The following is a 24822-nucleotide window of genomic DNA, read 5'->3' on the forward strand; positions in this document are numbered from 1 at the left end:
TCATGGCTTGACCTCTTGCCCGTGGCACTCACCATCTTCATCAGGAGTGAGGAAGGTATAGAAAGCTGGTGTGTTCAAGGACTCCATGATCATGGACTCCACCATTGACTTAGACAGCAGCTCTAGCTCCTCAGGGAAATGGAGCAGGCTGGCCACCTCAGGGAGGATGCTAGAAGGCAGCAAGACTGGCACATTTGGGGGCTGCCTTCTGGCATAGGCCTGGAGCTGCTGGAGAGGCCCATTGTTGGGACTTCTGACACAGGTAGTCCCAGAATTTGCCTGGTGATTTGGGGCCCCAGCAGCAGATCCTGCTGAAGCCAGAGCTTTCTCAGGGCAGCAGAAAGGGCAAGGTGGAGTCAAAGGGAATTGGGAAGGGTGCTCCAAAGACAGAGGTGGTCATGGTCTTGCTGGGACTTGCAGGACTTGAGGTTGTGCTTGTGAATGTGTTTGGATCCTGAGGAGGTAGGGGCATTGGTCTGACAGGTCTGGGAGGTAACGGGGTTTTGGGTTTATTGGGGATTGGGGTCCTAGGTTTGGAAAATGATAAGCTTGGGTAATTTTGGGGAGCTGGGGTATTAGAGTTAAGAGGTGTTGGGACTGGGGTGCCTGGCTGGCTCAGTGGGTTATAGCCTCTGCCTTCGGCTCAGGTCATGATCTCAGGGTCCTGGGATCGAGCCCGGCATCGGGCTCTCTTCTCAGCGGGGAGCCTGCTTCCTCCATCTCTCTCTGCCTGCCTCTCTGCCTACTTGTGATTTCTGTCTGTCAAATAAATAAATGGGGGGCGCCTGGGTGGCTCAGTGGGTTGGGCCGCTGCCTTCGGCTCAGGTCATGATCTCAGGGTCCTGGGATCGAGTCCCGCATCGGGCTCTCTGCTCAGCAGGGGGCCTGCTTCCCTTCCTTTCTCTCTGCCTGCCTCTCTGTCTACTTGTGATCTCTCTCTGTCAAATAAATAAATAAAATCTTTTAAAAAAACCAAATAAATAAATGGGATCTTAAAAAAAAAAGAGGTGTTAGGATTTTCGGGATGTTAAGGTTAAGAGGATGCTGGGTTTAGGGTGTGACAGATTGTTTGGGGTCTTGTGAGCAGGAACCTTTGGTCTAGTTTTGTGATAAGTGTTTGAAGACCTGAAGCATGGAGACTCCAGGATTGGCCTGTGGCAAGCTTTTGGGTGACTGTGATGTGAGTACCCCAAGTTGGGAATGTGATAGAGCATCCAGTTTGTGTTGTGGTGGAACACCAGGTTTGGAGGACAGTGGAATATCATGTTTCACAATGCCAGCTTTGGGCTGGGATGGGGTGCTAGGATTCAGAAGTGGGACTTGTGTCTTGGCAGTGATGGGTAATAGGGTACCAGGATTCTGGTGTGATGGCACGCTGGGCTTCAGAAGCAATAGGGCACCAGAGTTTGAGGGCCAAAGGTAGCCCTGAGAGTTGGCTGAGAGTTGGCTGAACCAAAGTGCCAGAATCCTGTTGTGTAGGATTTGGGGATTTGGGGTGTGCTGGGGTGGATAGGGTACTTAGTGTCCTGACCCAGTGGCTCCAACTCCTTGGAACTGGACATAATTTCTGTAGAAGCAGGAGCCGTTGAGGATAAGTAGGACCTTGGTTTCACAAGCCCTAATTTGGGAGAGACCTTGGGTAACAAGGCTGATGGGGCTGTGCCTGTCCCGAGGCCACGTCTGCTGGCGGATGAAGGCATAATGGTGCCTAGTACAGCTGCAGTGGAAATCTGTGATCTGACCTTCCCACTTGCCTCCTTGGGCTGCACCATGACCAGTGAAGTCAGAGGTATGACAACATTGTTTTCAAGGGACAGCTTGAGGACTTTGGTGGCCAGCAGGCGGCGAGCAGACTTGGAAGCATCCCTCAGCAACTCTCCACTGGTGGTGTAGGCCCAGAGGCAGCAGGTGAAGTGGGCTACGTTGTAGGCCCACTCCCCTGGGACACCAGAGTTCTTCTGGCTCTGCTGGTGGCTGCCTCACTGTGGCAGGCCACAAGAAGCTGACTCTTGGGGCCACAGGCTGCCAGGTGGATGCCAAGTTCCTGCTTTCCTACCTGCCTGCCTGTGCCTGTCCTGCCACCACCAGTTCTGAGCCATGAAAATAATGGGGAAAAGGTCCAAGGGGAGGCCCCAGCCAAGCCTCCCAGAGGAGGGGAGGCTCTCCCTTCAAGAATGCACGTCTGCCAGCGGAGGAATGGAGATCTCCTCATAGAGGCCCTTCAGCTGTAGGGCTGCATCAGTGCCCTCATACGTGCACCAGGCTTCTCCCTGGTTCTCCAGGGGCAGGTGACACAGCAATGGGAAGTCAGCCTCATCCCTGAAGGCCAAACTAAAAAGGGACACCCTGTTGCCCAGTGCCTGACAGATGTTGGAGAGGATCACCCTAGGGGTCATCACACTGGCTATGGGCTCCGCATCTGTCAAGAAGATGATGAGACGGATCCTCCCCACACTGCAGCCCTGACCAGTCTCCTGATTGCTGTGGTTTAGCAATGCTATGCTGTAGCAGAGCTGCACTGATGTTGGTCCCTAATTGGGAAGCAGACCGTGAGACCATCTTTTCTAGTTATTTCTATCCCCATTGCAGACACCTTAGACACCTCACCAACCTCTCAGGCTCAGTCATTTCTCATCTTTGCTCAGGCTGTTTCTGCTGCTTATCCTTCCCAACACCCCTGCCCCCACACGGGTTCCCTGAGATCTGACCGTGGGGCCCACATGTCCTTGGCTTTTATCACTCCCTGTCTCAGACTACGATTTGCCTGTTTCCTGGGGGGATATCTAATTCTCTAGTCAGACGGGCATCTCCCCAATGATAGCAACCCCACCTCCATGCTATACGGGAAGGAAGGGCTGAGTTTACCAGAGGTGGCGGGTCGGGGAGACTTCAGTACTTCTCTGAGAGACGATTGATCAAAAGCCAGAATCAGGGCAACAGCTTGACCAAGTGCTTGGAAATACCTACACAGATTATTGATTTTTAAAAGTTTTGGCAAATTTTTCTGAGTATGTGCTTTAAAGAAACTCAGGGCCGAAGAGGAATGTGCCCTAAAATACATAGTGCTATGTTCTTTCAACTAGGAAAGGGGAGGCAGAAAGATGAAGGGACATATTTGTATAAAATATAATAGTGATGTTTCAGGTATTGTGAGAGGTGAGGTGGATGGGGGAACAAAGGGAGCATTTAAAAAATTCCCCATATCTGGGGCACCTGGCTGGTTCAGGCAGTAGGCCACGTGACTCTTAATCTCAGGGTCATGAGTTCGGGGCCCATGTTGGGCATGGGGCCTACCTAAAATAGAAAAATAAATAAATAAATAGATAAAAAGGAATTCCCCACATTACCACAGCCCATCCATTTGAGTGGGTAGGTCTACACTTACAACCACCAGCTTCCATGTGACCCAGGTAGTCCTTGGTGCTGTGGATATTCTGGATGCTAGCTAGATGCTAACCGAGTCAGAAAAGGTGATGGTTTAGAAGTGGTCGTTGACCCGCACGCCACCCAGGATCACGTTCGTGGCCCTTTCAGTCTGTGGGATATGGGTGAAATGAAGGAGATGGACCAAGGCTGGAGGTCTTGCTCAAGACTAAAAAGTTATTTCTATACAAGGTACTGAGGCCTAAGTGTGGTATGGTTTTAAGACTCTCTGACTCCGGCACTCCGTAAGTCTAGAATTCTCGGGGTCAAAATGCCACAGGCCCTATGGATCTAAGCCTAGAACTGCACTGTCCAGTGGAAACTGCTAGCCACATGTAGCTTCTTAAATGTAAGCTAGTTAGAATTAAAAGAAAAATTATAAATAAACTGTTCCTTTACTTGCAGTAGCCACATTTCAAGTGCCCAATAACCACACAAGGGTTATTGCAGAGCAGTGGCTACTACTGTATGGGACACCTCAGAACTTCAGAACTTTTCCATCATCAAGATAGTTCTGTTAGACAGTGGTGGTCTAGAAGGTTCAAGCTCCATGCTTTCAGGGTGCTAGGGCCCTATGTGTTCCATGGTTCCCGGACCCCATGACCCAGGATTCAGTGATTCCAGGACCCTAAAGCTTAAGACTTTTATGATTCTGGGTCTTTACAACTTCCTTTAAGTGACTTTGCAAGCTCTGGTTCTTCCCTGTGTAATCTGTTCTTTTACCTCACCTTCCATTTCTTCCAGGCGGATCCTCTCCTCAGTCCCCAGATAACCCAGATCCCATTTTCTCCCCCAAACTTTGCTCTTATTGTGCCCTTTAGGTAACAGACCTTTCCACTTCCCCTTTACTTATTCATATCTCCACTGCTCCTTCTCTGGGCAGCCCTTCCTTGATTGCTTACTCTGACCCATGCCCCTTGTACCCAGATAGTCCCTGTCCCAGATGGTTTGCTCGCTGTCATATGTAGAATGTTTTCATTTTACACACTGATATTGAGCCCTCTGAGAACAGGGCTTTGAATACTTCTCCCTTTTGGCTCCCTTATCCGTAACAATACCTAGCATAGGGCTAGGCACATAAGAGTTTCAGGGAACAGGGAATGTAGGTCCTAGTATTAGGTACCTCTTACAGGGCACTTGTTATGTTTCAGTCACTGTGCCAAATACTTAGATGCATCAGCTCATTTAATCGTCATAGCAACACAATGGAAAAGATACTGATATTATACCCATTTTATCAGTGACAACACCGAGGCTCAGAGAGGCAGAGTGACTTGCTCAAGGTCACACAACTAGTCACTGATGAACCACGGACGCAAATCCATATTTTGGAGGTGTTAAACATTATGCCTTCCAAGTTTTATATTGTTATAGATTTCAGAGACCACAGGGAATACCACTTGTGACCCACCTTTCTCTACACCTTAAACTGATAGAAGATGCCTTGAATGCTTTCAAGGGGATCAGAGTCTTTCCTGCCACAGGATGAGCTCAGGGTAGAGGTCACACGTTCTGGAATAGGGAGCTGAGGTCTTCCTCAAGACTGAAAGGTTATTTCTATACAAGGTACTAAGGCCTAAATGTTGCATGGTTTTAAGGATTTAGCCACTCATTCTTGTTTTCATTCAGAGGACTGACACATAGAGCATGATGGCCCTTCCTGAGAATCTCCCGCTAACCAGAGACAAATCGTGTTTTTAGAAGTATGTCATTTAATCTATTGAGATTTTCCAGCTATCTGTCTGTTATTGATTTCTAGTTTAATCCACATGGTCTGAGAGCATATATTTATTGTATGATTTGTACTCTTTTACTTTGTTAGGGCGTGTTTTACGGCCCACGATGTAGTCTATTTTGGCAAACATTCCATGTGAGCTTGAGATGGATGTGTATTGTGTTGCTGTTGGATGAAGTACTGTGTAGATGTCAATTATTCAACTGATTAATGGTGCTGTTCTGTTAAACTCTGTCCTTACTGATTTTGTGCCTGCTGGATCTGTCCATTTGTGATAGAAGGGAGCTGAAGTCTCTAACTATAACAGTGGTTTCATCTATGTCTCTTTGCAGTTCTAACAGTTTTTGCCTCATGTCTTTTGACGTTCTATTGTTAGGTGCATTACACATTAAGGATTGCTGTGTCTTCTTGGAGAGCCATTATATAATTATAGTTATATAAGATTTTTTTTTCAGTCTGAAAGCAGTCATGGTTTACTAACTGGCCAAACTGCAGAAATAGTGATGGCAGATACCTTAGCTTATCCTTCTAATAAGCTGTTCATCTGGTCTTCCCTATTGCCAGCAACTGCGCCTCCCACAAAATGGGCGATCCTTTTCTTCATTCCACTTCATGGAGAAGATAATTTGCAGGGCCCCTGGAAGTTTTTTGATACTTTATAGGTCTTGTGAATCAGATCCTCCATGCAAACAATGCCATATTTACCAAGAGATCAACCAGTGTGTTATCTATCAGGGATATTTGCTTTGTTTCTTTAAACAACGCATCTCCTTATCCCTGATAACTTACTTGCTCTAAAGTCTGTTTCATCTGAAATTAGTATAGCTGCTTCAGCTTTTTTGTGATTAGTGTTCAGAATGGGATATCTTTTTTTCCCCATACCATGACTTTTAGTCTATCTGTGTCTTTTTATTTAAAATGGGTTCCTTGTAGACAACACAGAGTTGGGTCTGGTTTTGTTTGTTTGTTTTTTGTTTGTTTTTGTTAGGTTCTGTTTTGTTTTAATCAACACTGATAGTCTCTGTCATTTAATACGTGTATTTAGACCATTTATGGTTAGAGTGATTACTGCTTTGGATAGATTAATATTTGCCATGTTTTTAACTGTTTTCTATTTGCTACCCTTGATTTTCTTTTCTTTTCCTTCCTCCCTCCCTCTCTCCTTTCCTTCCTTCCTTCTTTCCTTCCTTCTGTCTCTCCTTCCTTCCTTCCTTCCTTTTTTCGGTCTTATACTATTTTTCTGTCTTCTGTGGTTTTAATTGAGTGTTTTATATGATCCCATTTTCTCTTGTCTTTTAGCAAAGCCATTATGGTTTCAATGTTTTTTTTCTTATTGATTGCCCTAGAGTGTGCAATCTGCTTTTACAACTAATCCGAGTCCACTTTCAGAAAACACTATACAGCTTCAAGTACCTCATGGAAGAATATTTCCAATTCATCCCTCCTGGCTCTTATGTAACATCGCTGTCATTAATTTCACTTATCTATAAGTATTCACTGAACACATTATTTCTATTACTATTTTCAGCAAACTCTTTTTGTTACATCTATTAATTAAAAAAGAAAAGAGTTTCTTTTTCCATAATTCATTCCTTTCCTAACACTCTTCCTTTCTTTATGTAGACCCAAGTATATGAACTACACCATTTCCCTTCTCTCTGAAGAACTTCTTTAAACATTTACCTGTGCAAGGCAGGTCTACTGGCAAAAAGTCCCTCAATTTTTGTTTGGCTAGTAAAGTCTTCCTAACTCATTCACGCTGGAAAGACAATTTTGCTGTATACAGAATTCTAGGCTGGTAGTTTTGGGGGTTCCTTGTTTTGTTTTGCTTCTCTTCAATATGGTAAATATTTCGTTTCACTCTCTTTTTGTTGCATGACTTCTCAAGAGAAGTCCAATGTAATTCCTATTCTTGTTCCTGTATAAGTAAGGTGATATTTTCCATGTTTTTTTTTTTTTAAGAAATTTCTCTTTGATTTTCTGTAGTCGGAATAGGATATGCCTATGTGTAGATTTTTTTTTTTTTTTTTAAATCTTGCATGGTGCTCTCTGAGCTTCCTAGACCTGTGGTTTAGTGGCTGTCCTTTATTTTGGAAAATCTGTACCCAGTAATACTTCAAATACTTCTTGTGTTATTTTCTTTCTTCTCCTCCTGGTGTTCCCATTACACATATGTGATACTTTTGTAATTGTATACAGTCCTTGGATATTCTCTTTTTTCTTATTTTGTTTTACATTCTTTCTCCTCTTTGCTTTTCAGTTTGGGAAGTTTCTATTAACATGTCCTCAGGCTTATTGACTTGTTCTTTGCCCATGTTCAGTCTCCTAACGAGCCCACCAAAGACATTTTTCATTCCTGTTATGGTGTTTTATATTTCTAGAATTTACTTTTTCTTTTCTTAGGGTATCCATCTCTGCTTGCATTACCTGTCTATTCTTGCATGTTATCCACTTTTCCCATTAGAGCCCTTAGCATATTAGTCATGGCCACTTTAAATTCCAGGTCTAATAATTTCTCTGCCGTATCAGTCTGGTTCTGATGGTTGATTCATCTTTTTGGACTGTGTTTTGTTTTGTTTTGTTTTGTTTTCATTTTAGCATAGCTTGTAAGTTTTTGGTGAAAGCAGACATGATGTATCACGTAAAAAGATCCTAGGTAAATAGGTCTTTGGTGGGAGATTCTATGTTTATCCGGCCAGGAATTAGGTTGTGCTTGCTAGGTGCTAACAGTTTCATGTGTCAGAGGCAAAAATTTCTTTTAGAATCCTTGTTTTTGACTCCTCTATTGTCTTGGGTTGCTTGGGATAGTCTTTCTTAAAGCCGCTAAGCTTCCAGTTCCATCAGCTATAATCTCCTGTTGTTATGCAGGAGTGCAGTGCATGAGGTGATATTGTGTGGGGGAAGGAGAAGCATTTCATAGTTCCATGCTAAAAGACTGAGGGCAACTATGCCCCTGAAATATGACCACCACAAGTGCTCCTCAGCTTTTTCCTGACCTTAGTTGGGATGGGTAGGCTAGAAAAATTTGGAGTTGGGTATAGCCTTTCCCCTACACTTGAGACTACAAAAGACAGCTTTCAATATTTCCCTTCCCCCAGTTTGGTTACACTCTGGTGTCGTACAAGTTAGTAGACTTGGGCCCCATGGGCTCTATGGTTCAGAACTTTAAGGCCCATAGACTGTACTGCTCCAGGTCACTTGGACTTTATCATTCTCAAGTCCCAGAGTATTGTAGTTCAAAATACTGTTTCCGGAACTTTATGGATTCAGGCTCTAAACTCAAAATCTCTTTGGCCTATGGCCCCAGTATTCCATTTTAAGGGTGCTCTGTAGAAGGGCGACAATATTTTAAATCTAGGTGGATCCGGGACTTTGTAGTTTCTAAACACTACAATGCCGGTGCACTGTATTTTTCTGGCTTTGAGGTAAAGTAAACAAAATGAGACAAAACAAACCTGTGGCCTCTGGAAGGTTCAGAGTCTAAATTGACTATGGTTTCCTTTTTATATTGTTGACTCGGGCTTTATGACACCAGAGTTCTCCAGCTTGAAGGTTCTATGACTCTGGGCCCCTTGGTGATCTGAAGTTTTGTGGTTAAGGGTCCTGATGGTTACAGCCCCCCATGTCCAATGTTTCAATGTTCCCAGTATTCTGTGGTTTCAGGTCTATGTGGCTCCTGAATGTGCAAGGTACCAGGACCCCAAGGTAGGCCTTGGCCTCTAAGATCCCAGGGTCATGGGAGGTAGAGTCTCTGGTCCCAGAGGACCACTGTTCCTGTACCCTCTGCTTTCTGAGCCTTCTAAAACAAGAGCTACAACAGGTCTGCCGGGTCCTTGTTACCTGCTTCATCGTGGTGCCAAACATAGAGCCAGCCGCTTGTATCAACAACGAATCCCACGTTTTTCTTGACAGGTGGGAGGCTTCTGGGGGCAAAATAATGAATAAAATCGCCCTCGTAAATCTGGACAAAAAGAAGTGAAACCAACAAGAAGTAGGAAAGGCAGTCTAAATCAGGTCCCCCCTCTTATTCTCCGGCATAGCACCCTGTGCCTTTTTCCCTCCTAGGCCTTCTCTCTGCTTCTAGTTAAATAGGCATCTGTGCGATTGTTTGTTTCAATGTCCACCTCCTCTACCAGAGCTGTGTCTCTGCTGTTCAGGCTGTCAGCCCAGGGCCTGTCCCAGAACTGTGGAGTGAATGAGGCTGGCTTGTGGCCCAAGGCTCCAAGGATCAGGATCTCTGTAATATGTGAGTTCCTGTTCATGAGAGCTGACTTGCACAGTCCTGAGGGCCCCTGGGGACATTTTGCCTGGGCTCCAGGAACTGTAAGTATTGTTTTAACCTCCCTCTATAGAGTGAGCCAGGGGCCCAGCTCCATTGCTGCCAGGGGCTGAGAGTTTGCAAGGCCTCCCTCTCTTCCTTAAGCCTCCTTTCTGCTGTTGCTGGGCAGAGTAGGCAGGGAAGGAGGGAGCAGAGGCTGGGTGAGCTGTTTGTTCAGAGGGGATTGGTTAGACCAGGTGCAGATGCCTTGGGCTGCCAAGGATGTGATTGGCTGCTGACCCCCTTCCCCCACTCCATCTCCCCTCTGCAGAGCTTGGGGGCTGGAACAGATGAGGGAAGTGGAGGGGGGATGCTGGGAGGGCCCCCAGGGTCAGTGTCAGCTCAGCCTAGGGAAGTATGGGCTTGCTGAGGGTCTGTGCTGCTCAGTAGCCTGAAGTAAGCTCTGCCTTGGGACAGCCAGCTTTACTCTCCTCTCTGCCATTCAGGCGCTCTCTGATCACAAGCCTGGACACATTATCCCCTCCTCTCTCAGGGGGAAAGGAGGAGAAGGGAGGAGGACATCTTGCTCTTTCCCTCCACTCCAGCCTTTGAGTTAATTCACATGTGCATGTGGGGGCTCTGTCTCCACTTTCTCCTGACGCTCTACAGCAGTTCTCAAAGACCTGGGTCATCCACCATACCACTGCTCAGGCCCAAGGCAGAGCCCAGCTGTCCTGAGATTCCTCCTAAAACCTAAGCAGGTGAGAGTTTCTGGGAAAATCACATTCCTATCTCCTCGTGGTCCCAGGCTCCCTGGTGGCCTCACACCTCACATCCTATAAGCCAGAGGCATGACCCAGGTCACCACCCTCTCACGCTCCCCTCAGCTGCCATGCCACCTCACTTGGAGGAAATGTTTCCTTTCCTTCCTAATGAAGAAAATTAATGGCACCAGGCCATGTCCCTTGGACTGCCCACCCCACCCTTGCACAGGGTTCACACACCCATACACCTCTTCCTCTATTAAGGACAAAACAGTCTTGTCCTGGACCCCATGCCCTCCCAGGCTCCATCACCTCCTCCGCCAGTCAGACCCTTCTCTCCAACCTGCCCCACACAAGCTCCTGGGTCTTCTTTAGGATATGGAAAGTGTTGTATCTTTTCCATCCACTAAGACAATCCCCACTGATCCCAATCCCATCAAAACTTTAAACCATCTTCTCTCCTCCCTGCAGCATACCAAGGTAATGGAATCACCGCCTGCAGTGGTCTGCTCACGTCCAGTTTATTCCTCTCCACACCACAGACTGGCTTCAGCCCCCGCCACACACTGACTCTTCTCTCACTAAAGGCAACAGTACTTAGTTGGTTTCCAAACTCAATAGGTGTATTTTGATTCTTTTTTTTAATTTATTTTTTTATTTTTTTATAAACATATAATGTATTATTAGCCCCAGGGGTACAGGTCTGTGAATCACCAGGTTTACACACTTCACAGCACTCACCATATCACATACCCTCCCCAATGTCCATAACCCCACCACCCTCTCCCTACCCCCCTCCCCACCACCACCCTCAGTTTGGTTTGTGACATTAAGAGTCCCTTATGGTTTGTCTTCCTCCCGATCCCATCTTGTTTCATTTATTCTTTTCCTACCCCCTAACCCCCCCACGTCGCATCTCTACTTCCTCATATCAGGAGATAGTATGATAGTTGTCTTTCTCCGATTGACTTATTTCACTAAGCATAATACCCTCAAGTTCCATCCACGTCTTCGCAAATGGCAAGGTTTCATTTCCTTTGATGGCTGCACAGTATTCCATTGTATATATATACACCACATCTTCTTTATCCACTCATCTGTTGATGGACATCTAGGTTCTTTCCATAGTTTGGCTATTGTGGACATGGCTGCTATAAACATTCGGGTGCACGTGCGTGTTTTTTTATTCTTATCAGACTGCATCTCCCTGATGTATTTCACAACTGGCGATCACTTTTGGTCCCAAGAAGAATCTTCTGTCCTGGGAAACTCAGATGGCAAAGTCTCCTTACTCTCCGACCAGTTCTCTGGCCCATTTGATTCAGTCCTTACATGAGTTCCATTTTCTCTAAGCAGTGCTTTCTGTTTTGGTTTTTTTTTTTTTTTTTTTTTCAGTCATGGCAAGCAAAGAGAATGATTATGCTTGTGTAACACAATGGAGGGAAGTGGTGGCGATATAGAGCTCTGAGCAGACTGCTGGCAGCTGGTGGAGCTAGACACCCAGAGAGCTGAGGAGATCAGTGGCTGCTGGACCTTAGCAGTTGCCATCGTGGATCTGCTCTTCTGGCTCAACACATTCTCCCTGGGTCGCTTCTCTAGCTCTTGTACTGTCAGTCCCTGAATCTCCATGATGACCCAGTACCACATCTTTCTCCTGTCCAATGTTCTCCACTCTTCCCCCTCCACAACTACATACCTGATCACTGTTAGACCCATTCCTCTGGACGTCTGAAGATGCTTCCAACGTATTTTGCCCAAACAATAAATTGCTATATTTCCCCCATCCTGCCTTTGTGTGCCTTTGTCCTTTACAGACCCTATCATCCACATGGTCACTCCAGATACAAACCTGAGCATCACCCTTGAATCTTCCTGTGCCCCTCACTCCCCACATCCAACCAGCTACCGATTCCTGCTGGTTTAATCTGCAGGATATATCCCAGGCCCACCCCTCCTCTCCATTCCAGACTAACAAAACCCAAATTCAAGACTTCTTTCTCTTTGGTTCTGCTCCTTCTTTTGCGGCCCCTCCCATCCATGCATCTTTGCAGCAGCTGCTCAGTTAGGTCTTCCTAAACTCAAACCCCACAATGTCATTCCCTTTCATGGCTCCCTTGTCACCTTCAAGACTTATTCCATGTTCCTCGTCACACCCCTGCAGCACTCGTAGCCTTCGGTCTCACCTTTTACCATTTCCTGTGTCTCAAATGAATGCTCCAGGAACTCCAGCCTATGTGAGGCTCCCTAAACACCCCTGGATATTTCCAGCCTTCATTCCCTGTATCGTGCAGGCCTCGGTTGGCTAGAATGTCTTTCCCATTTCACAGCCCCTCTCCCAACTTGGCATCCATTTTTGCATTCTTTCACCCAGCTCAGTTTTCACTTCTGCCAGGGAGCCCTCCCTGACCACCTCATGATGGCATCCGTCCCAGCTTGTGTTGTCATTGACAGAGAACTTTTCATCGTGTGTGTGTGTGTGTGTGTGTGTGTGTTTCACCCAGAGACAGTGAATAGGATCTCCGTGTGATTCACTTCAGGGTTCCCAGCATCAGCCAGCAGTGGGCATGAAGCAGATTAGGTACCCAGGGAGTCCCAACTGAGTGAATGAAGGGGTGAATGTGCAGGACTTTGAAAGATGGGCAACCTCAAGCAGGAATGGGAGGTCAGTGGAGGGATTCTTGGTAGGGGATGCAGGAGTCAAGGCACGTAGTAAATGGGAGTATCTGTCTTGCTATTTAATGCCTAATTCCATCTGTTCTGATTATGTTTCTGCTCCAGGCAATGGTCAAAAAGGTAAAGAATGAGGATGCAGACAAATACCTCAATTAACACACCCCCAGGATAGAACACCAGGTTAAGGCCCCTGCTGCCACCTACTGGCAGGGTACCCTCAGCTCTTATTTGGAGAGGGAGACTTTTTTTTTTTTTTTTTTTTTTGAGGGAGACTTATTTTACTCCCCCTCCGCAACAGGCTGTACCATACCTCTGTGCCTCTGCACACACTGTTCCCTACATCTCTCTGCATCTGCTATTCCCTTCACCCCAACGACCCTGGCAGAGGTAGAGTCTCCATATTTTTCCCAGGCTAATTTAAAGGCCAACTCCTTTAGGAAGGCTTTCCTGGAACCCTCCTCAGTGGTATCTGTGCATAACCCATTACAGATTTATATGCAGCATTTAGAACCGTTTATAACTGCCACAGGTCTATGTATCTGGCTGCTTAGGGGCTAGGATGTTCCAAAGGAAGACTAGGGGTTGTGTCCACCTCATTTCTGAGCTCCCAGAATCAGTGAGGACAGGACTGGGCTAGAGTAGCTCTGCTTGGTGGTGATGTATCCACATATGAATGAATGAGTAAATATGTGCAGGGGGAGAGGTGTTACCAAAGCACTATATTAGCCCAGAGCAGACAGGAAAATTGTCAATGGGCTGGACTCATCAGAGAGGTAGCATTTGAGCAAGATCTTCAAGGACAAGAACCAATGGAGAAAGGAGGGAGAAGACATTCCCAGGGCAAGCAGAGAGTATGAGCAAATACTCAGGCACAAATGAGTGGCAAATTCAGGTGTTTTTAAAGAAAGGCATGTGGCGTGGTGTGGTGTGGTGTGGTGTGGTGTGGTGTGGTGTGGTGTGTGGGGCAGCTGGAGGGTGGTTCGTGTGCTGCAGGTGGTGAGAGATATGGCAAGAAAGGAAGGCTGGGACCAGACATCTCAGGCAGCCATGCAATCGTTGTCAAGCCAAGGGTCTTGGATCCATGCTGGAACCTCCTGGCAGAGCATGAGATCTCTGCATATTCTTCATGAATGTGTGAGCTCAGAATTAAGGGCTCCCTGTTTAGGCAGATGGCTCAGGTGAGGCAAAAAGAATTTTTAAAACTTAGAGACGGCATGAAAGTGTGAGGGAACATGAGAATATCAGAGCTGCAGAAAGTGTGAGAGCCCCATGAGCGTGAGAGACCAATTACTGGCTAATGGTTCACTTTCCAAAAGGACTGGTTAAGAGTGGGCTATAATTTAATTCAACCAAGAGTGGATTCATTTCAGGGTGCCTGGGTGCTTCAGTGGGTTAAGCATCTGCCTTCGGCTCAGGTCATGATGCTAGGGTCCTGAGATGGAGCCCTGTGTTGGGCTCCCTGCTCAGTGGGGAGTCTGCTTCTCCCTCTGCTTCTCCTTCTGCCTCTCCCTCTGCACGCCCCCACCCCTCCTCCTGCGCTCATTCACTCTCTCGCTCTCTCTCAAATAAGTGGAGTCTTAAGGGAAAAAAAAAAAGGAACGGGTTCATTTGGAGTTTTATTCAATTTATGCAGTTCTGAGTCTCCAACACTTAGAGGAAGCACATGTGTCTCCTGTGGTGTCAAGTCATGTGTCCCTATACATCATTCTGTCTGTGTTCACTTGTCCTCACTGATCTCTAGGGAAAATCAGATGAGCAATTTGCAGAAGCCAGATTACTGGCCAGGCCTGTCTGACTCCAGAGCCAGACTCTTTCCATTCCATTTCCATTTCCATTCCCCCTCACCTGCACATCTCCAGCGATGCCCTCCATGACTCCATGTGCTGGACCACAAAGTGGGCCATGGTGCCTGAACTGGAAAAGGCAGACTGGTCTTGCAGTGCTGGGCAGAAGGTGATTCAGACACGGGTCTCTCCCCCTCTCAATCCTGGTAGAAGGGGACGAGTCAGCCTCACCTGTACGGGTGGGAAGGATTGAGATGGGTGGCATGGAGGGCTCACCAGGCAGAAAGGGATGACATCAAAAGGGGCAATATCTGAGCATGGAGAAAAGCAAACCCTGCACCACCCACTGCTCCTCCTGCTTACAGCACCCTTCCACTTGCCCCAGTGCTATAATCCTCTCCAAATCCCACAGCTAGCTCCTCCTGCTCTGCCTCTTCCAGCAGGCCCAGGCTGACCCACCCAGCCCTCCCCACAGCTCCCAGGCTCTAGAAGTCTGACCCTCACCCACAACCTTGCCCTGGCTCACTTGCCATCCGTCCCTGGGCCCAGTCTCTGGAGGAGTGTCATGTCCCCACCTAGACCAGAGACCTGGGTCTCCTCCCACAGAGGCTGTGTGGTGTGTGCTGTGGAGAGAGACAAACACGGAAACAGGGCCTAGGTCCCCTCCCATGCCCCTTACTGCTGTGGAAAATTGCAGTCTAGCAAGGTTCTCCTCTGGGATAGAATTTCATGTGTTTTCTGACACACACAGCCCGCCACCCGGCCTTCTGACTCTCAGAATCACGTGTGTGAAGAAGGCTTTTAGCGCCTCATGAAATCACAGATGATTTTCTGGTCCCGGATGTTTGCTGAGCAGGCCACAAGATCAGCTCTTCTGGAATTCCAGCCCAAGACAAATGTCCATTTAGACATGTCCCTGTGCCTCCCTTTTTCCAGAAAATGGAACCTTGGGAATTCTGCGTCCCCCCCTTCTTCCTGCTACAGCTGTCAGGAAGCTTAGGGGCAAACCGAGCCCCCATACTCTCTGAGACTTCTGCTTACATACATTCCCTTGGCTTCCTTCCTTTCAGAGGTCTTTGTTCTGTTTTTTCCCCACAGGATTGGCTCTACCCTCTGCTTTAACCTTTAAGGAGAAGGGGGAGGGAGCTGCCATTTATAGCTTAGGGCTTAAGAGTGCAGGCTGCAAGGACTCAGATGCTCCCTGTGGGCCCCTAGACAAGTTATTCACACTCTTTAAGCCTCAGTCTCCTCATCCGTAGCATGGGAATTATAATAACTCCTATTTCATAGACAGCGTTTGTGGGGATTAAATGAGACCATTTACATAAAGCACTTGGAACCATACTTGGTTCTTTTTTTTTTTTTAATTTATTTTATTTGACAGAGATTACAAGGAGGTAGAGAGGCAGGCAGAGAGAGAGAGGAGGAAGCAGGCTCCCTGCTGAGCAGAGAGCCTGATGCGGGGCTCAATCCCAGGACCCCGGGATCATGACCCGAGCCGAAGGCAGAGGCTTTAACCTACTGAGCCACCCAGGCGCCCCCATACTTGGTTCTTAGTACGTGCTCAATAACGCTAACAATTACAGTTATCATCACATCTTCATGAGACTCTGCACCAGTGATTTGAAGGAAGGCATTTTCTCAAATTCTCACAATGGTCCTGGGCTGTGGATGGCATCTCCCCATTGTACTGGTGGAAATAGTGAAGCGGAGCAGTGGAGTCATTTGCCTGTGGTCCCACCTTAGGAAAAGGTCAAAGCTGGGTTCAGAACCCAGGTCTGTGTGTGTCTTTATGTATGTATACCACCCTGCCTCTCTGGGTCAGTAGGCTCAAATGAGGCAAGGCCTCCAAGCTAAACAGCTTGGTGAGGGTGGTCACATGGCATGAGTGGTTTCTCTGCGTCTGTCCATTCATCTCCCAGAGGAGGTGGGTAGGCCAGCTCAGTGGTTTTCCAATCTGGCTGGATACCAATTTCACCTGCAAATGGGTTAAGAACATAGATTCCTGGGCCCCTCCCTAACCTACTGAAGCAAAATCCAGAAGGATGGGGTCCAGCAATCTGTATTTCTAACAGCTCACATAGTGATTCTGATGTAGCCAGTCTGGACTTCAAACATCTGTAGATGAAATTTTTTATATTTTTTATGTTTTTCACCATACGGTACATCATTATTTTTGTTTGTATGTTTTAGACTGAGCCACCCAGGTGCTCCATCTTTTTTTTTAAATTGTGTTATGTTAGTCACCATACAATACATCATTAATTTTTGATGTAATGTTCAAAACAAGGCTGGCAGCCAGGACAGTTCTCTGGCCTAGAGAGACTGAGATGGTATCCTCAAGGGCAGCCTGCACTTCACACTGTTTTCCCATTGCCCTTGCATTCTCAGTGGTCATTTGAGGACTGCCAGTTTTGTCTAGGTTGGCTTCTTCAACTTCAGTCTTATCACCACATGATTTAATGGAGCCCACCCAGCACTCCCTACTGCAATTTTATTTTTTCATAAAAGAAATCAAAACTGAAAAGTTATTGGACTTGCTCATTTCACACAGCTTGCATGGGTCAGACCAAATTTATGGCACAAATATCTTGAAGTCCAAGTATTACCCCTTGTCATTTGAATGCAGAGGGATCTTGGCAGTGAGGTCAGGCCAGAAGTGGTATTAAAGGGAATCCCAAGTACAGTTTCTGATTTGGGGGAAGCCATCCATTATGATGGTTGACACATAGTGCTGCTGATATTCCCCTGTGGGTGTTGGTACACAGGTGGCTGGCCTTCAGAGGTGGCATGTGAACATAGCCAGTTCCCATTCTTTCTGACACTGTGACCTCCACAGTCAGCCTTGTGACCAACTGGCCAAGCTTCAAGCTAACCACTGCCAGGTACTGTCCCTGGAACCATTATAGCAGCCCCTCATAGACCATGGAAAACTCACCTCCAGACCTGCTGCCGGGCTAGTAGAGATTCCAAACTTCTCTTCTTCTAGTCCCTGAGCGTGAAAGGGAGGAGGGTGGAAAGGGGATGAGATCTCATAAGGGAAGAAAATGGATAGATGGCCCAGTTCTGCACATGCCCACCCTGGCCCTAGGAGACCTGACTGGGCTTCTAGTTCAACTAAACCCCTCACCCATAGTTTGTCATCTGCTCGTTAATCTCTCTTCCTCATTCACACTCCTAAATATTGTGCCTGATAAATTGATTCACAGGCAGCTTACACACAAAGAAACTCTGTGGGTGAAAATATGAATGTAGAATAGAAAAATAATTGGCTAATGTTTTATGAAAAATGTTTTCCATTTACACACAATGCTTCTTTCCCATCAAATAGCCCCTCACACCCATCCTCTCCCCATGCTTTAGAGTAAACTTCTTTATATGCCATTAATTCCTCAGAATGTAGGAGCCAAACCTAAAGTTTATGTGCTTGATGAAACTCTTTTGGAAGCTGGGAGGAAACACTGAAGGAAGACTTTACATTTCTGCCAGTAGAATGAAACTCATTTAGGAAATAGGATTCAATTTAGAAAAATCTTACCTGAATATAACCTCACTAGAAGGTGCCAGTTCTTAAATAAGCCACATCCTGCTGGGAGGACGAAAGTGGAAATGGGGATGTAAAGTCCCATTTTTTGAACACCTACTTTCTTACAAGTTTGAATATTAATTAATTTATGTCATCTTCATATAATCTTATGGAGTAAAGAATATTATCTCTGTTTCATGGAGGTAGGAACTGAGGCCCTGGGAAAACATGTGTAAGTTCCTGATCACACAGTTAAGATGAAATTGGTCACATTTCAGACTGGATGAAGCCTTATCTTGATGCCCACATGAGCAACTGCATTTCCCTGCTGATAGGCTTTCTCACAGATTTTCTTTGCCTGGTGCTTCTCATTGACTTCCACAACATAGACTTTATTGTTGATGGTCCTGAGAGATGAGGAATGAGAGAGACAGAAATAGACAAAGGAAAAAAAGAGGTGGTTAGAAACAGAGAGAAGATACAAACAAAAAAAGAGAAGGGTGGAGGATGGGGAGAGAGAAAGAGCAAAATCGTACCATAAAACTAGGGTGAGAAAAGGAACAACAGAAGAGAGGGGAGTCCAGGTAGATAAAATCAAGTGAAGCAGTTATCATTATCTCCATTTGTCAGGTGGGGAAATGGAGACCACCCAGTTGGCATATGGTAGACCTGGTGCTGGGACTTTTTCATTTCTCAAAGTGTTGAAATGAATTCCATGTTTTGGCACATGAAGTTATGGAACACAACTGAACATTTTTATTGTAACTGTTATGTGTCTACTGTAATATGTATTAAAATATAACTAGCACATTGAACCCATGAACTCACAAATACTGCTGCTTAAGATAAGACTAATTTAGTTAATCTCAAAAAGTATATCTATTTTTAAAAAATTACATTAAGTGATTAATATGGTGGGTGGTACATGTGATAAAAATTGTGAAAGCAAAATGCAAATCCCTGCTAAGGCATCTGGCCTGAATAGGGAGGGGGTCTTGACCTCAGAGAACTCACAGACTAATGGAATACAAGTAAGACTGCTTACCACCACACCTCCCTCAATTTTTTCCGTTGCTCTAAGAAGCTAATAGAGTATAAATTTCAAAGAAGAGAGGGGTCACTTTTTTCCCAAGCTTTTAGGAAAGGGTTCTAGAGGAGGTGGCCTTAGTGCTAGGCCTGAAAAACAGAGAGACTTTGGATACATGTTTTTTACTGGCCATGCCTTTTTAGTTTCCTTTGTTGGCTTTTTTTCTTCCTGGCATCTAACTCTTTGGGACTCTCCTAGACTCTGTTCTTAACTTCCTCTTCCCTCCTCTGTTCTTTCTACAGTCCCTCTCTAGGTGATGTCATCTATTCCCATGGCTCTAAATATCATTATATGTAGATGACTCCCAAATCTGTATCTCTCTTGTTTACCTGTCCCATGTAACCCAGAGGTACATATCTAATTGCTTACTTGACATTTCCACTAGAATGTAGAATAGATACCTAAAGCCTAACATAACCCAAACTTAGTTCTTGGTACCACCCTCACCTCCACAGTCTGCTCCTCCCCAGTCCTCCTTATCTCAGGAAATAGTTGTTTGGATGAAAATTTTTAGAGTCATGACTGACCCCCCTCTTCCTCTCACATTCCACATCTAATCCATCAGGGAATTTTGGCACTATCTTTAGATACATCCACAATCTAATTCTTACCATTCCTACAATTACTACCCAACCTCAAACTACCAACATCTCTTGTTTGGACAAATGACTTATTAACTGGCTTCCCTCTGTAAAGCTCTGCCTCTTTAGTGTCTGTTCTCTTCACAACAGTGAGAGAGGTCATTTAATCCTAAGTGAGGCCATGTCCCTTTTTTACTCAAAACTCTCTGTGACTATCTATACTTAGAGTAAAAGCCAAAGCTCTCACCAAGGGCCCCATGACCCTTCACAGTCTGGCTCACTGTCACCTCTTTAACCCCATAATCTCCTACTCTTTCCCTCACTTATTCTGCTCCATCCACACTTCCCTCATTGCTGTTTCTTGAATTTGTTCAGCATACTCCTGTCTCAGAGTATCTGCAATAACTTTTCCTTTAGTTTGGAACACTCTTCCTCTTGATCTTTGCAAGTCTTACACACTATCTTCTTTCAGGTCTTTGTTCACATGTCATTTCATCAGAGGGACACCCTTGATTACTCTAAAATAGCACCTTCCTATTCACTCTGTATCTCCCTTGTTCCACTTTCTATTTCTTTGTAACACTTCTTATCCATAAACTGACATATACATCTATGTTTAATTTTTCCTTGTCTGTCTTCTCCAGTGGACTATGAGCTCCTTTAATGCAGGGATTTTGTCTGTCTCATTTTCTGCTATATACACAGTGCATGGAATATGGCCTGGCACACAACAGGTACTCAACAATTATATGTATAATGGCCATTCTGGATAGACAGCATAAAAACACAGAATGTATTTCAAGGAACAGCAAGTATTTAGTTAGCGCAGAGGTGCAGGTAAAGAAGATATGGAGGGAAATTTGGAGTATTTGGGTAGGCCTAGAAAATAAAGAGATTTGAATACTAGAATCAAGGAGCTCACAGGGCAGTGAAGACTTTTGCTATGGAGAATAGGGAGTTAGGGATAAATCTTGAAAAGGGAAGGGATGGGTCAGAGCTGTCCTTTAAGGAGTTCAGTGTCCTAGAGAATATTCATGCAACTCTGTAAAAGGAAGAAAAAACAATCTCCATTTACATATGGAGAAACTGAGGCACAGATATGGGGTGAAGCATGGGTGAAGTTATTTGAGCAAAGCAGTGTCTGACAGGAACACTTGAGGAAGATATGCAGCTTGCAGAAGAGACCACTTAGGAGGGAAGTGTTTCTAGGGAGTTGAAACAGACTATTGTTGCACTTGTGTTAGGGGTGGGCTGGACTGGCAATGCCCCCAAGGTCTTCTGGGAGGTATGGGGGTGTAGGGTGGAGCTGGTCAGGCAGCAGCACACTGGGGCATCTTGTGTATGCGCTGCCTCCAACAAGCATACTTTCCATAGAGTCTGCCCAAGAACATTTCCCCCAGCCTACTTTGCCTAATTAAAAAAAAAAACTTTTGGGGCGCCTGGGTGGCTCAGTGGGTTGGGGCCTCTGCCTTCGGCTCAGGTCATGATCCCAGGGTCCTGGGATCGAGCCCCACGTCGGGCTCTCTGCTCAGCAGGGAGCCTGCTTCCTCCTCTCTCTCTGCCTCTCTCTCTGCCTGTCTCTCTGCCTCCTTGTGATCTCTGTCTGTCAAATAAATAAATAAAATCTTTAAAAAAAACTTTTGGTGTTTTTAATTTTTTTTCCTATTGGAGTAAAAATCCAAATTCTGCCCCACTACTTGGCCCTTGCATCATTTGACAAGCAACCTCTCTGGTTAGCCTTCATACTACAAATTCATACCAGCTGTTTTGCCTTTGTTCCTCTCTCCTTTCCCTGCAATGATTATGGTACCTTCAATTCTTACCTATATGGAAAATCATGGTTCGAGAAAGCCCACTTTAATCCCTTCAGCACCTCCCCTGTGAACTCCCTTGCCAGGGGCACACATCTTACATCCTCCAAACTTTCCTTAACCTAGGGAGTGCCATCTGCTCATCAAAACCAGAAGGTTCCAGATGACAAAGCCCAGGGCTATTGCTGAGGCTTGCAGGTTGTTTGCAGTACAGGGACCCTCTCTGGTGAAGGAGGTCAGAGCAAAGACTGAAACTGCCTGTGCTGGCCTTACTCAACTGCTAAATCTGAGTCCTTTCCCCAAGAGGTGGGGGGAACTTTTCTAGTTCACCCTAAGGTGTTATATGGGCTAATGAGTCCCCAGTAAGCTCCCCTTGACCTGCTCCTTCTCCCATTTTTATCATCTCAAAGAAGGCACTGTCTTCTACCAGGTCAGACAAGCTGAAATCAGGTTGGCACCTCTGTATTACTTACTTTTCACATACATCAGATTGTTTCTCCCTGTTTATGGTCTCTAATCTCACCAACACTGCACTGCTCCAGCTCCAGCATCCTTCAGGTTTCTTACTGAGCTCTCTGTTTCCCAGTTGGCCCCTCCAGCCCATCCCATTTCATTATTGTCACATCTTACTTAAACCTTGCCATGTCTCCTCATTATGGGCCATAGTTATTTCTTTGTTTTTTAAGGATTTATTTATCTGAGAGAGAGAGAGAGAGTATGAGTTGGAAGAGCAGAGGGAGAGGGAGAGAGAGCATACAAGCATACTCCCCACTGATGAGGGAGGGGAAGCTTGATCTCAGGACCATAAGATCATGAGCTGAAATCAAGAGTAGGATGCTTAACGAACTGTGCCACTTAGGTGCCCTGGACTGCAGTTATTTCTAAAGTGATGGGCACATGCACATTGAAATTCCCCAGCCCTGCCTTCTCCTTACTCACCTGGTGAATATCTCATATTTCAAGCCTCAATTTATGTGTCATCTCTGTAAGGCTTTCTCTCACTGCCTGGGGATGGGGGAACTAACTGTCTCCTGGTAGTCCTCACCATTCCCATAATCCTGCATTCACACTTCTCTTTTCTCCCAGCATATTATTAAAACTATCTGCTTCCTTTTTCCTGTCCCCCCTTTAGACTGTGAATTCTTTGGGATCTGGGACTGTGTATGATTTATCTTCCTCTTTCCATAGTACGCAGCCCAGTGCAAGTCACACAGTCGGTATCGTATCAGAAAATGTTTGTTAAAAAAATAATCAAGCTAATATTATCAGGGACTTATGTCCCTGGCACTGGTTTTAGCAGACATTTTCACATATGTAAACTCATTTAATTCTTGCAGGTGGGTCTTAATTTTATCTCCATTCTACAGATGTGTAAAATGAGACCCTGAGAAGTGAAGTGACTTGTCCTGAGTACCAAAATTGGCAAAGTCAAGATTAAAACTCAAGAAATCTGATTTCGTAATGCATACTCTTTATCACTACGCTCTACTGAAAAAAATGGACAAAAGAATGAATAAATGTCCACACGAATGAATAAAACAATAAGTTTGGAAGCAGGCATACATAAGTGAAATTGGAGATAAAGGGAAGGTGAGGCAGATGCAGGTCAAAGGTGGTTTTATGGGCCTCAGCATGTAGATGAACAGGACAGAGGTGACCAAGGTGCGAGTACAGTGGGAAACCACAGTAGAGTGTACACAATAACTTGTCATCAACAGCTGAGAGAGAAGACAGGGAGATGGGTTAAGTAGACTCTCCCATGGGCCTACATGTGCTAAGGAACATGTACTTGGGAACCCAGAACTCCTGAACCACAGGGAACAGGTGGAGAAGCTGAAGACCAGAGAGGGGAAACTGCCTCTGTCATCCATTTCATAAATCTGCTTAATATTCTGTGAATTTTATCAAGTCTCAGAACCAGATTTTCAGGAGATCACAAATTAAGGGACTTGTGTACAAGTGTTTCAGCAACTTCAATGTGCGCATGAATCTCCTGGAGATCTTGTTAAAATGCAGATTTTGATTCAGCAAGTCTGGGCTGGGGCCTGTGATTGTGCCTTTTCTGAAAAGCTCCCAGGTGATGCTGATGCTGCTAGTACATGGATTTTACTTTGAGTGGCAAAGCTTTAGAGTATAATAGAGTGGCTGTCATTCATTGAGCCCTACTCTATGCAAGGCACTGTGACAAACATATATATTTTCTTCCTCTTCAAGATCTCAGGTATAAAAAATTACATCCGATAAATGCCATCATGCACCTAAAGCATGATAAGCATCTGGCACCCATGATCTTATTTAACTCTCGAATTTACTCTCTGAGCTAGATACTACTCTAGTCCACATTTTACCAATGTGTTAACTGGGCCCAGAGATTGAAGTCACTTACAATTAAAATATTGATCTTCTTCCTCACCTTTTCTGAAGCCATGATCCTTCCATTTATTCACATATAACATACACCTAGTTCATTCTCAGTGTTGGGCAGTGGGAAATGAAGGCATTTGGGATCAGATGGACCTAGGTTCAAATTTTAGTTCTGCCACTTCCTAACTAGGTCTTAACCTCTGAGCCTCTGTTTCCTCCTCTATTTGATGGGGACAATAATAGAGCTTAGGTCACGGGGACACTGTGAGGATTAAGTGAAAGAGTAACTCTCAAATCTCTGGTGCAGCACCTGACATGCGCTTAGCAATAATATCTCTTTTCTCTGCCCCTAGCTTCTGAGTTGTAGGACTGAGAAAACAGATCCAGTAACTTTTCCCTATTCCCCTTCAAAGAGCTAATTTTCTCAAAAATCCCAGACTTTGTTTCCTTTTCCCAGAACTAACCTTTGGGCTTGATGAGGTGGGCATGGAGGTCCCCGGTATGTCACTTCAAGGAGGATGGTCAGCAAAAAGCTGACACAGATGAGCATCTCCACCCAGATATCTCACCTCTGGCTTGGGTCACTCCCCAAATTCTTGCTTTCTTCAGGGTATCCCTTCTCTTGAAAGAGAGGAACTATCCTGAAGGGTGGGGAAGACTCTGAATGTGGCATTGAAGCCCATACAATCCAGAATTGTCCAAGAGCTGGGGTTGTCATCTTGCCTGGAGAGGGGCCAGTTCCATGCCTCCGTTTTTCCCCCTCATCCAGCTGTAGATGAATAAAAGCTAAACATACTAGAGTTGTGGATCTGTCTG

General features: G+C 45.5%; 1 protein-coding gene across 1 annotated transcript; it reads right to left on the reverse strand.

Annotated features, from left to right (window-relative positions):
• ITIH6 (inter-alpha-trypsin inhibitor heavy chain family member 6) lies at nt 1-24556 on the reverse strand. The gene is given in 25 exon segments (XM_044234727.1): nt 1-203; nt 206-332; nt 335-548; nt 1033-1113; nt 1115-1437; nt 1439-1519; nt 1521-1966; nt 1969-2053; nt 2056-2116; nt 2118-2158; nt 2160-2505; nt 2507-2531; nt 3386-3448; nt 3451-3535; nt 8999-9028; nt 9030-9119; nt 14699-14733; nt 14736-14829; nt 14831-14868; nt 17366-17572; nt 17575-17629; nt 18444-18570; nt 23183-23282; nt 23285-23360; nt 24467-24556. Coding segments are annotated over 25 exon segments (3123 nt in total).
• Between the last annotated feature and the right edge of the window lie 266 nt (nt 24557-24822).

This window comes from Neovison vison, chromosome X (genome assembly GCF_020171115.1).
Source record: "Neovison vison isolate M4711 chromosome X, ASM_NN_V1, whole genome shotgun sequence".
Lineage (NCBI taxonomy): Eukaryota > Metazoa > Chordata > Mammalia > Carnivora > Mustelidae > Neogale > Neogale vison.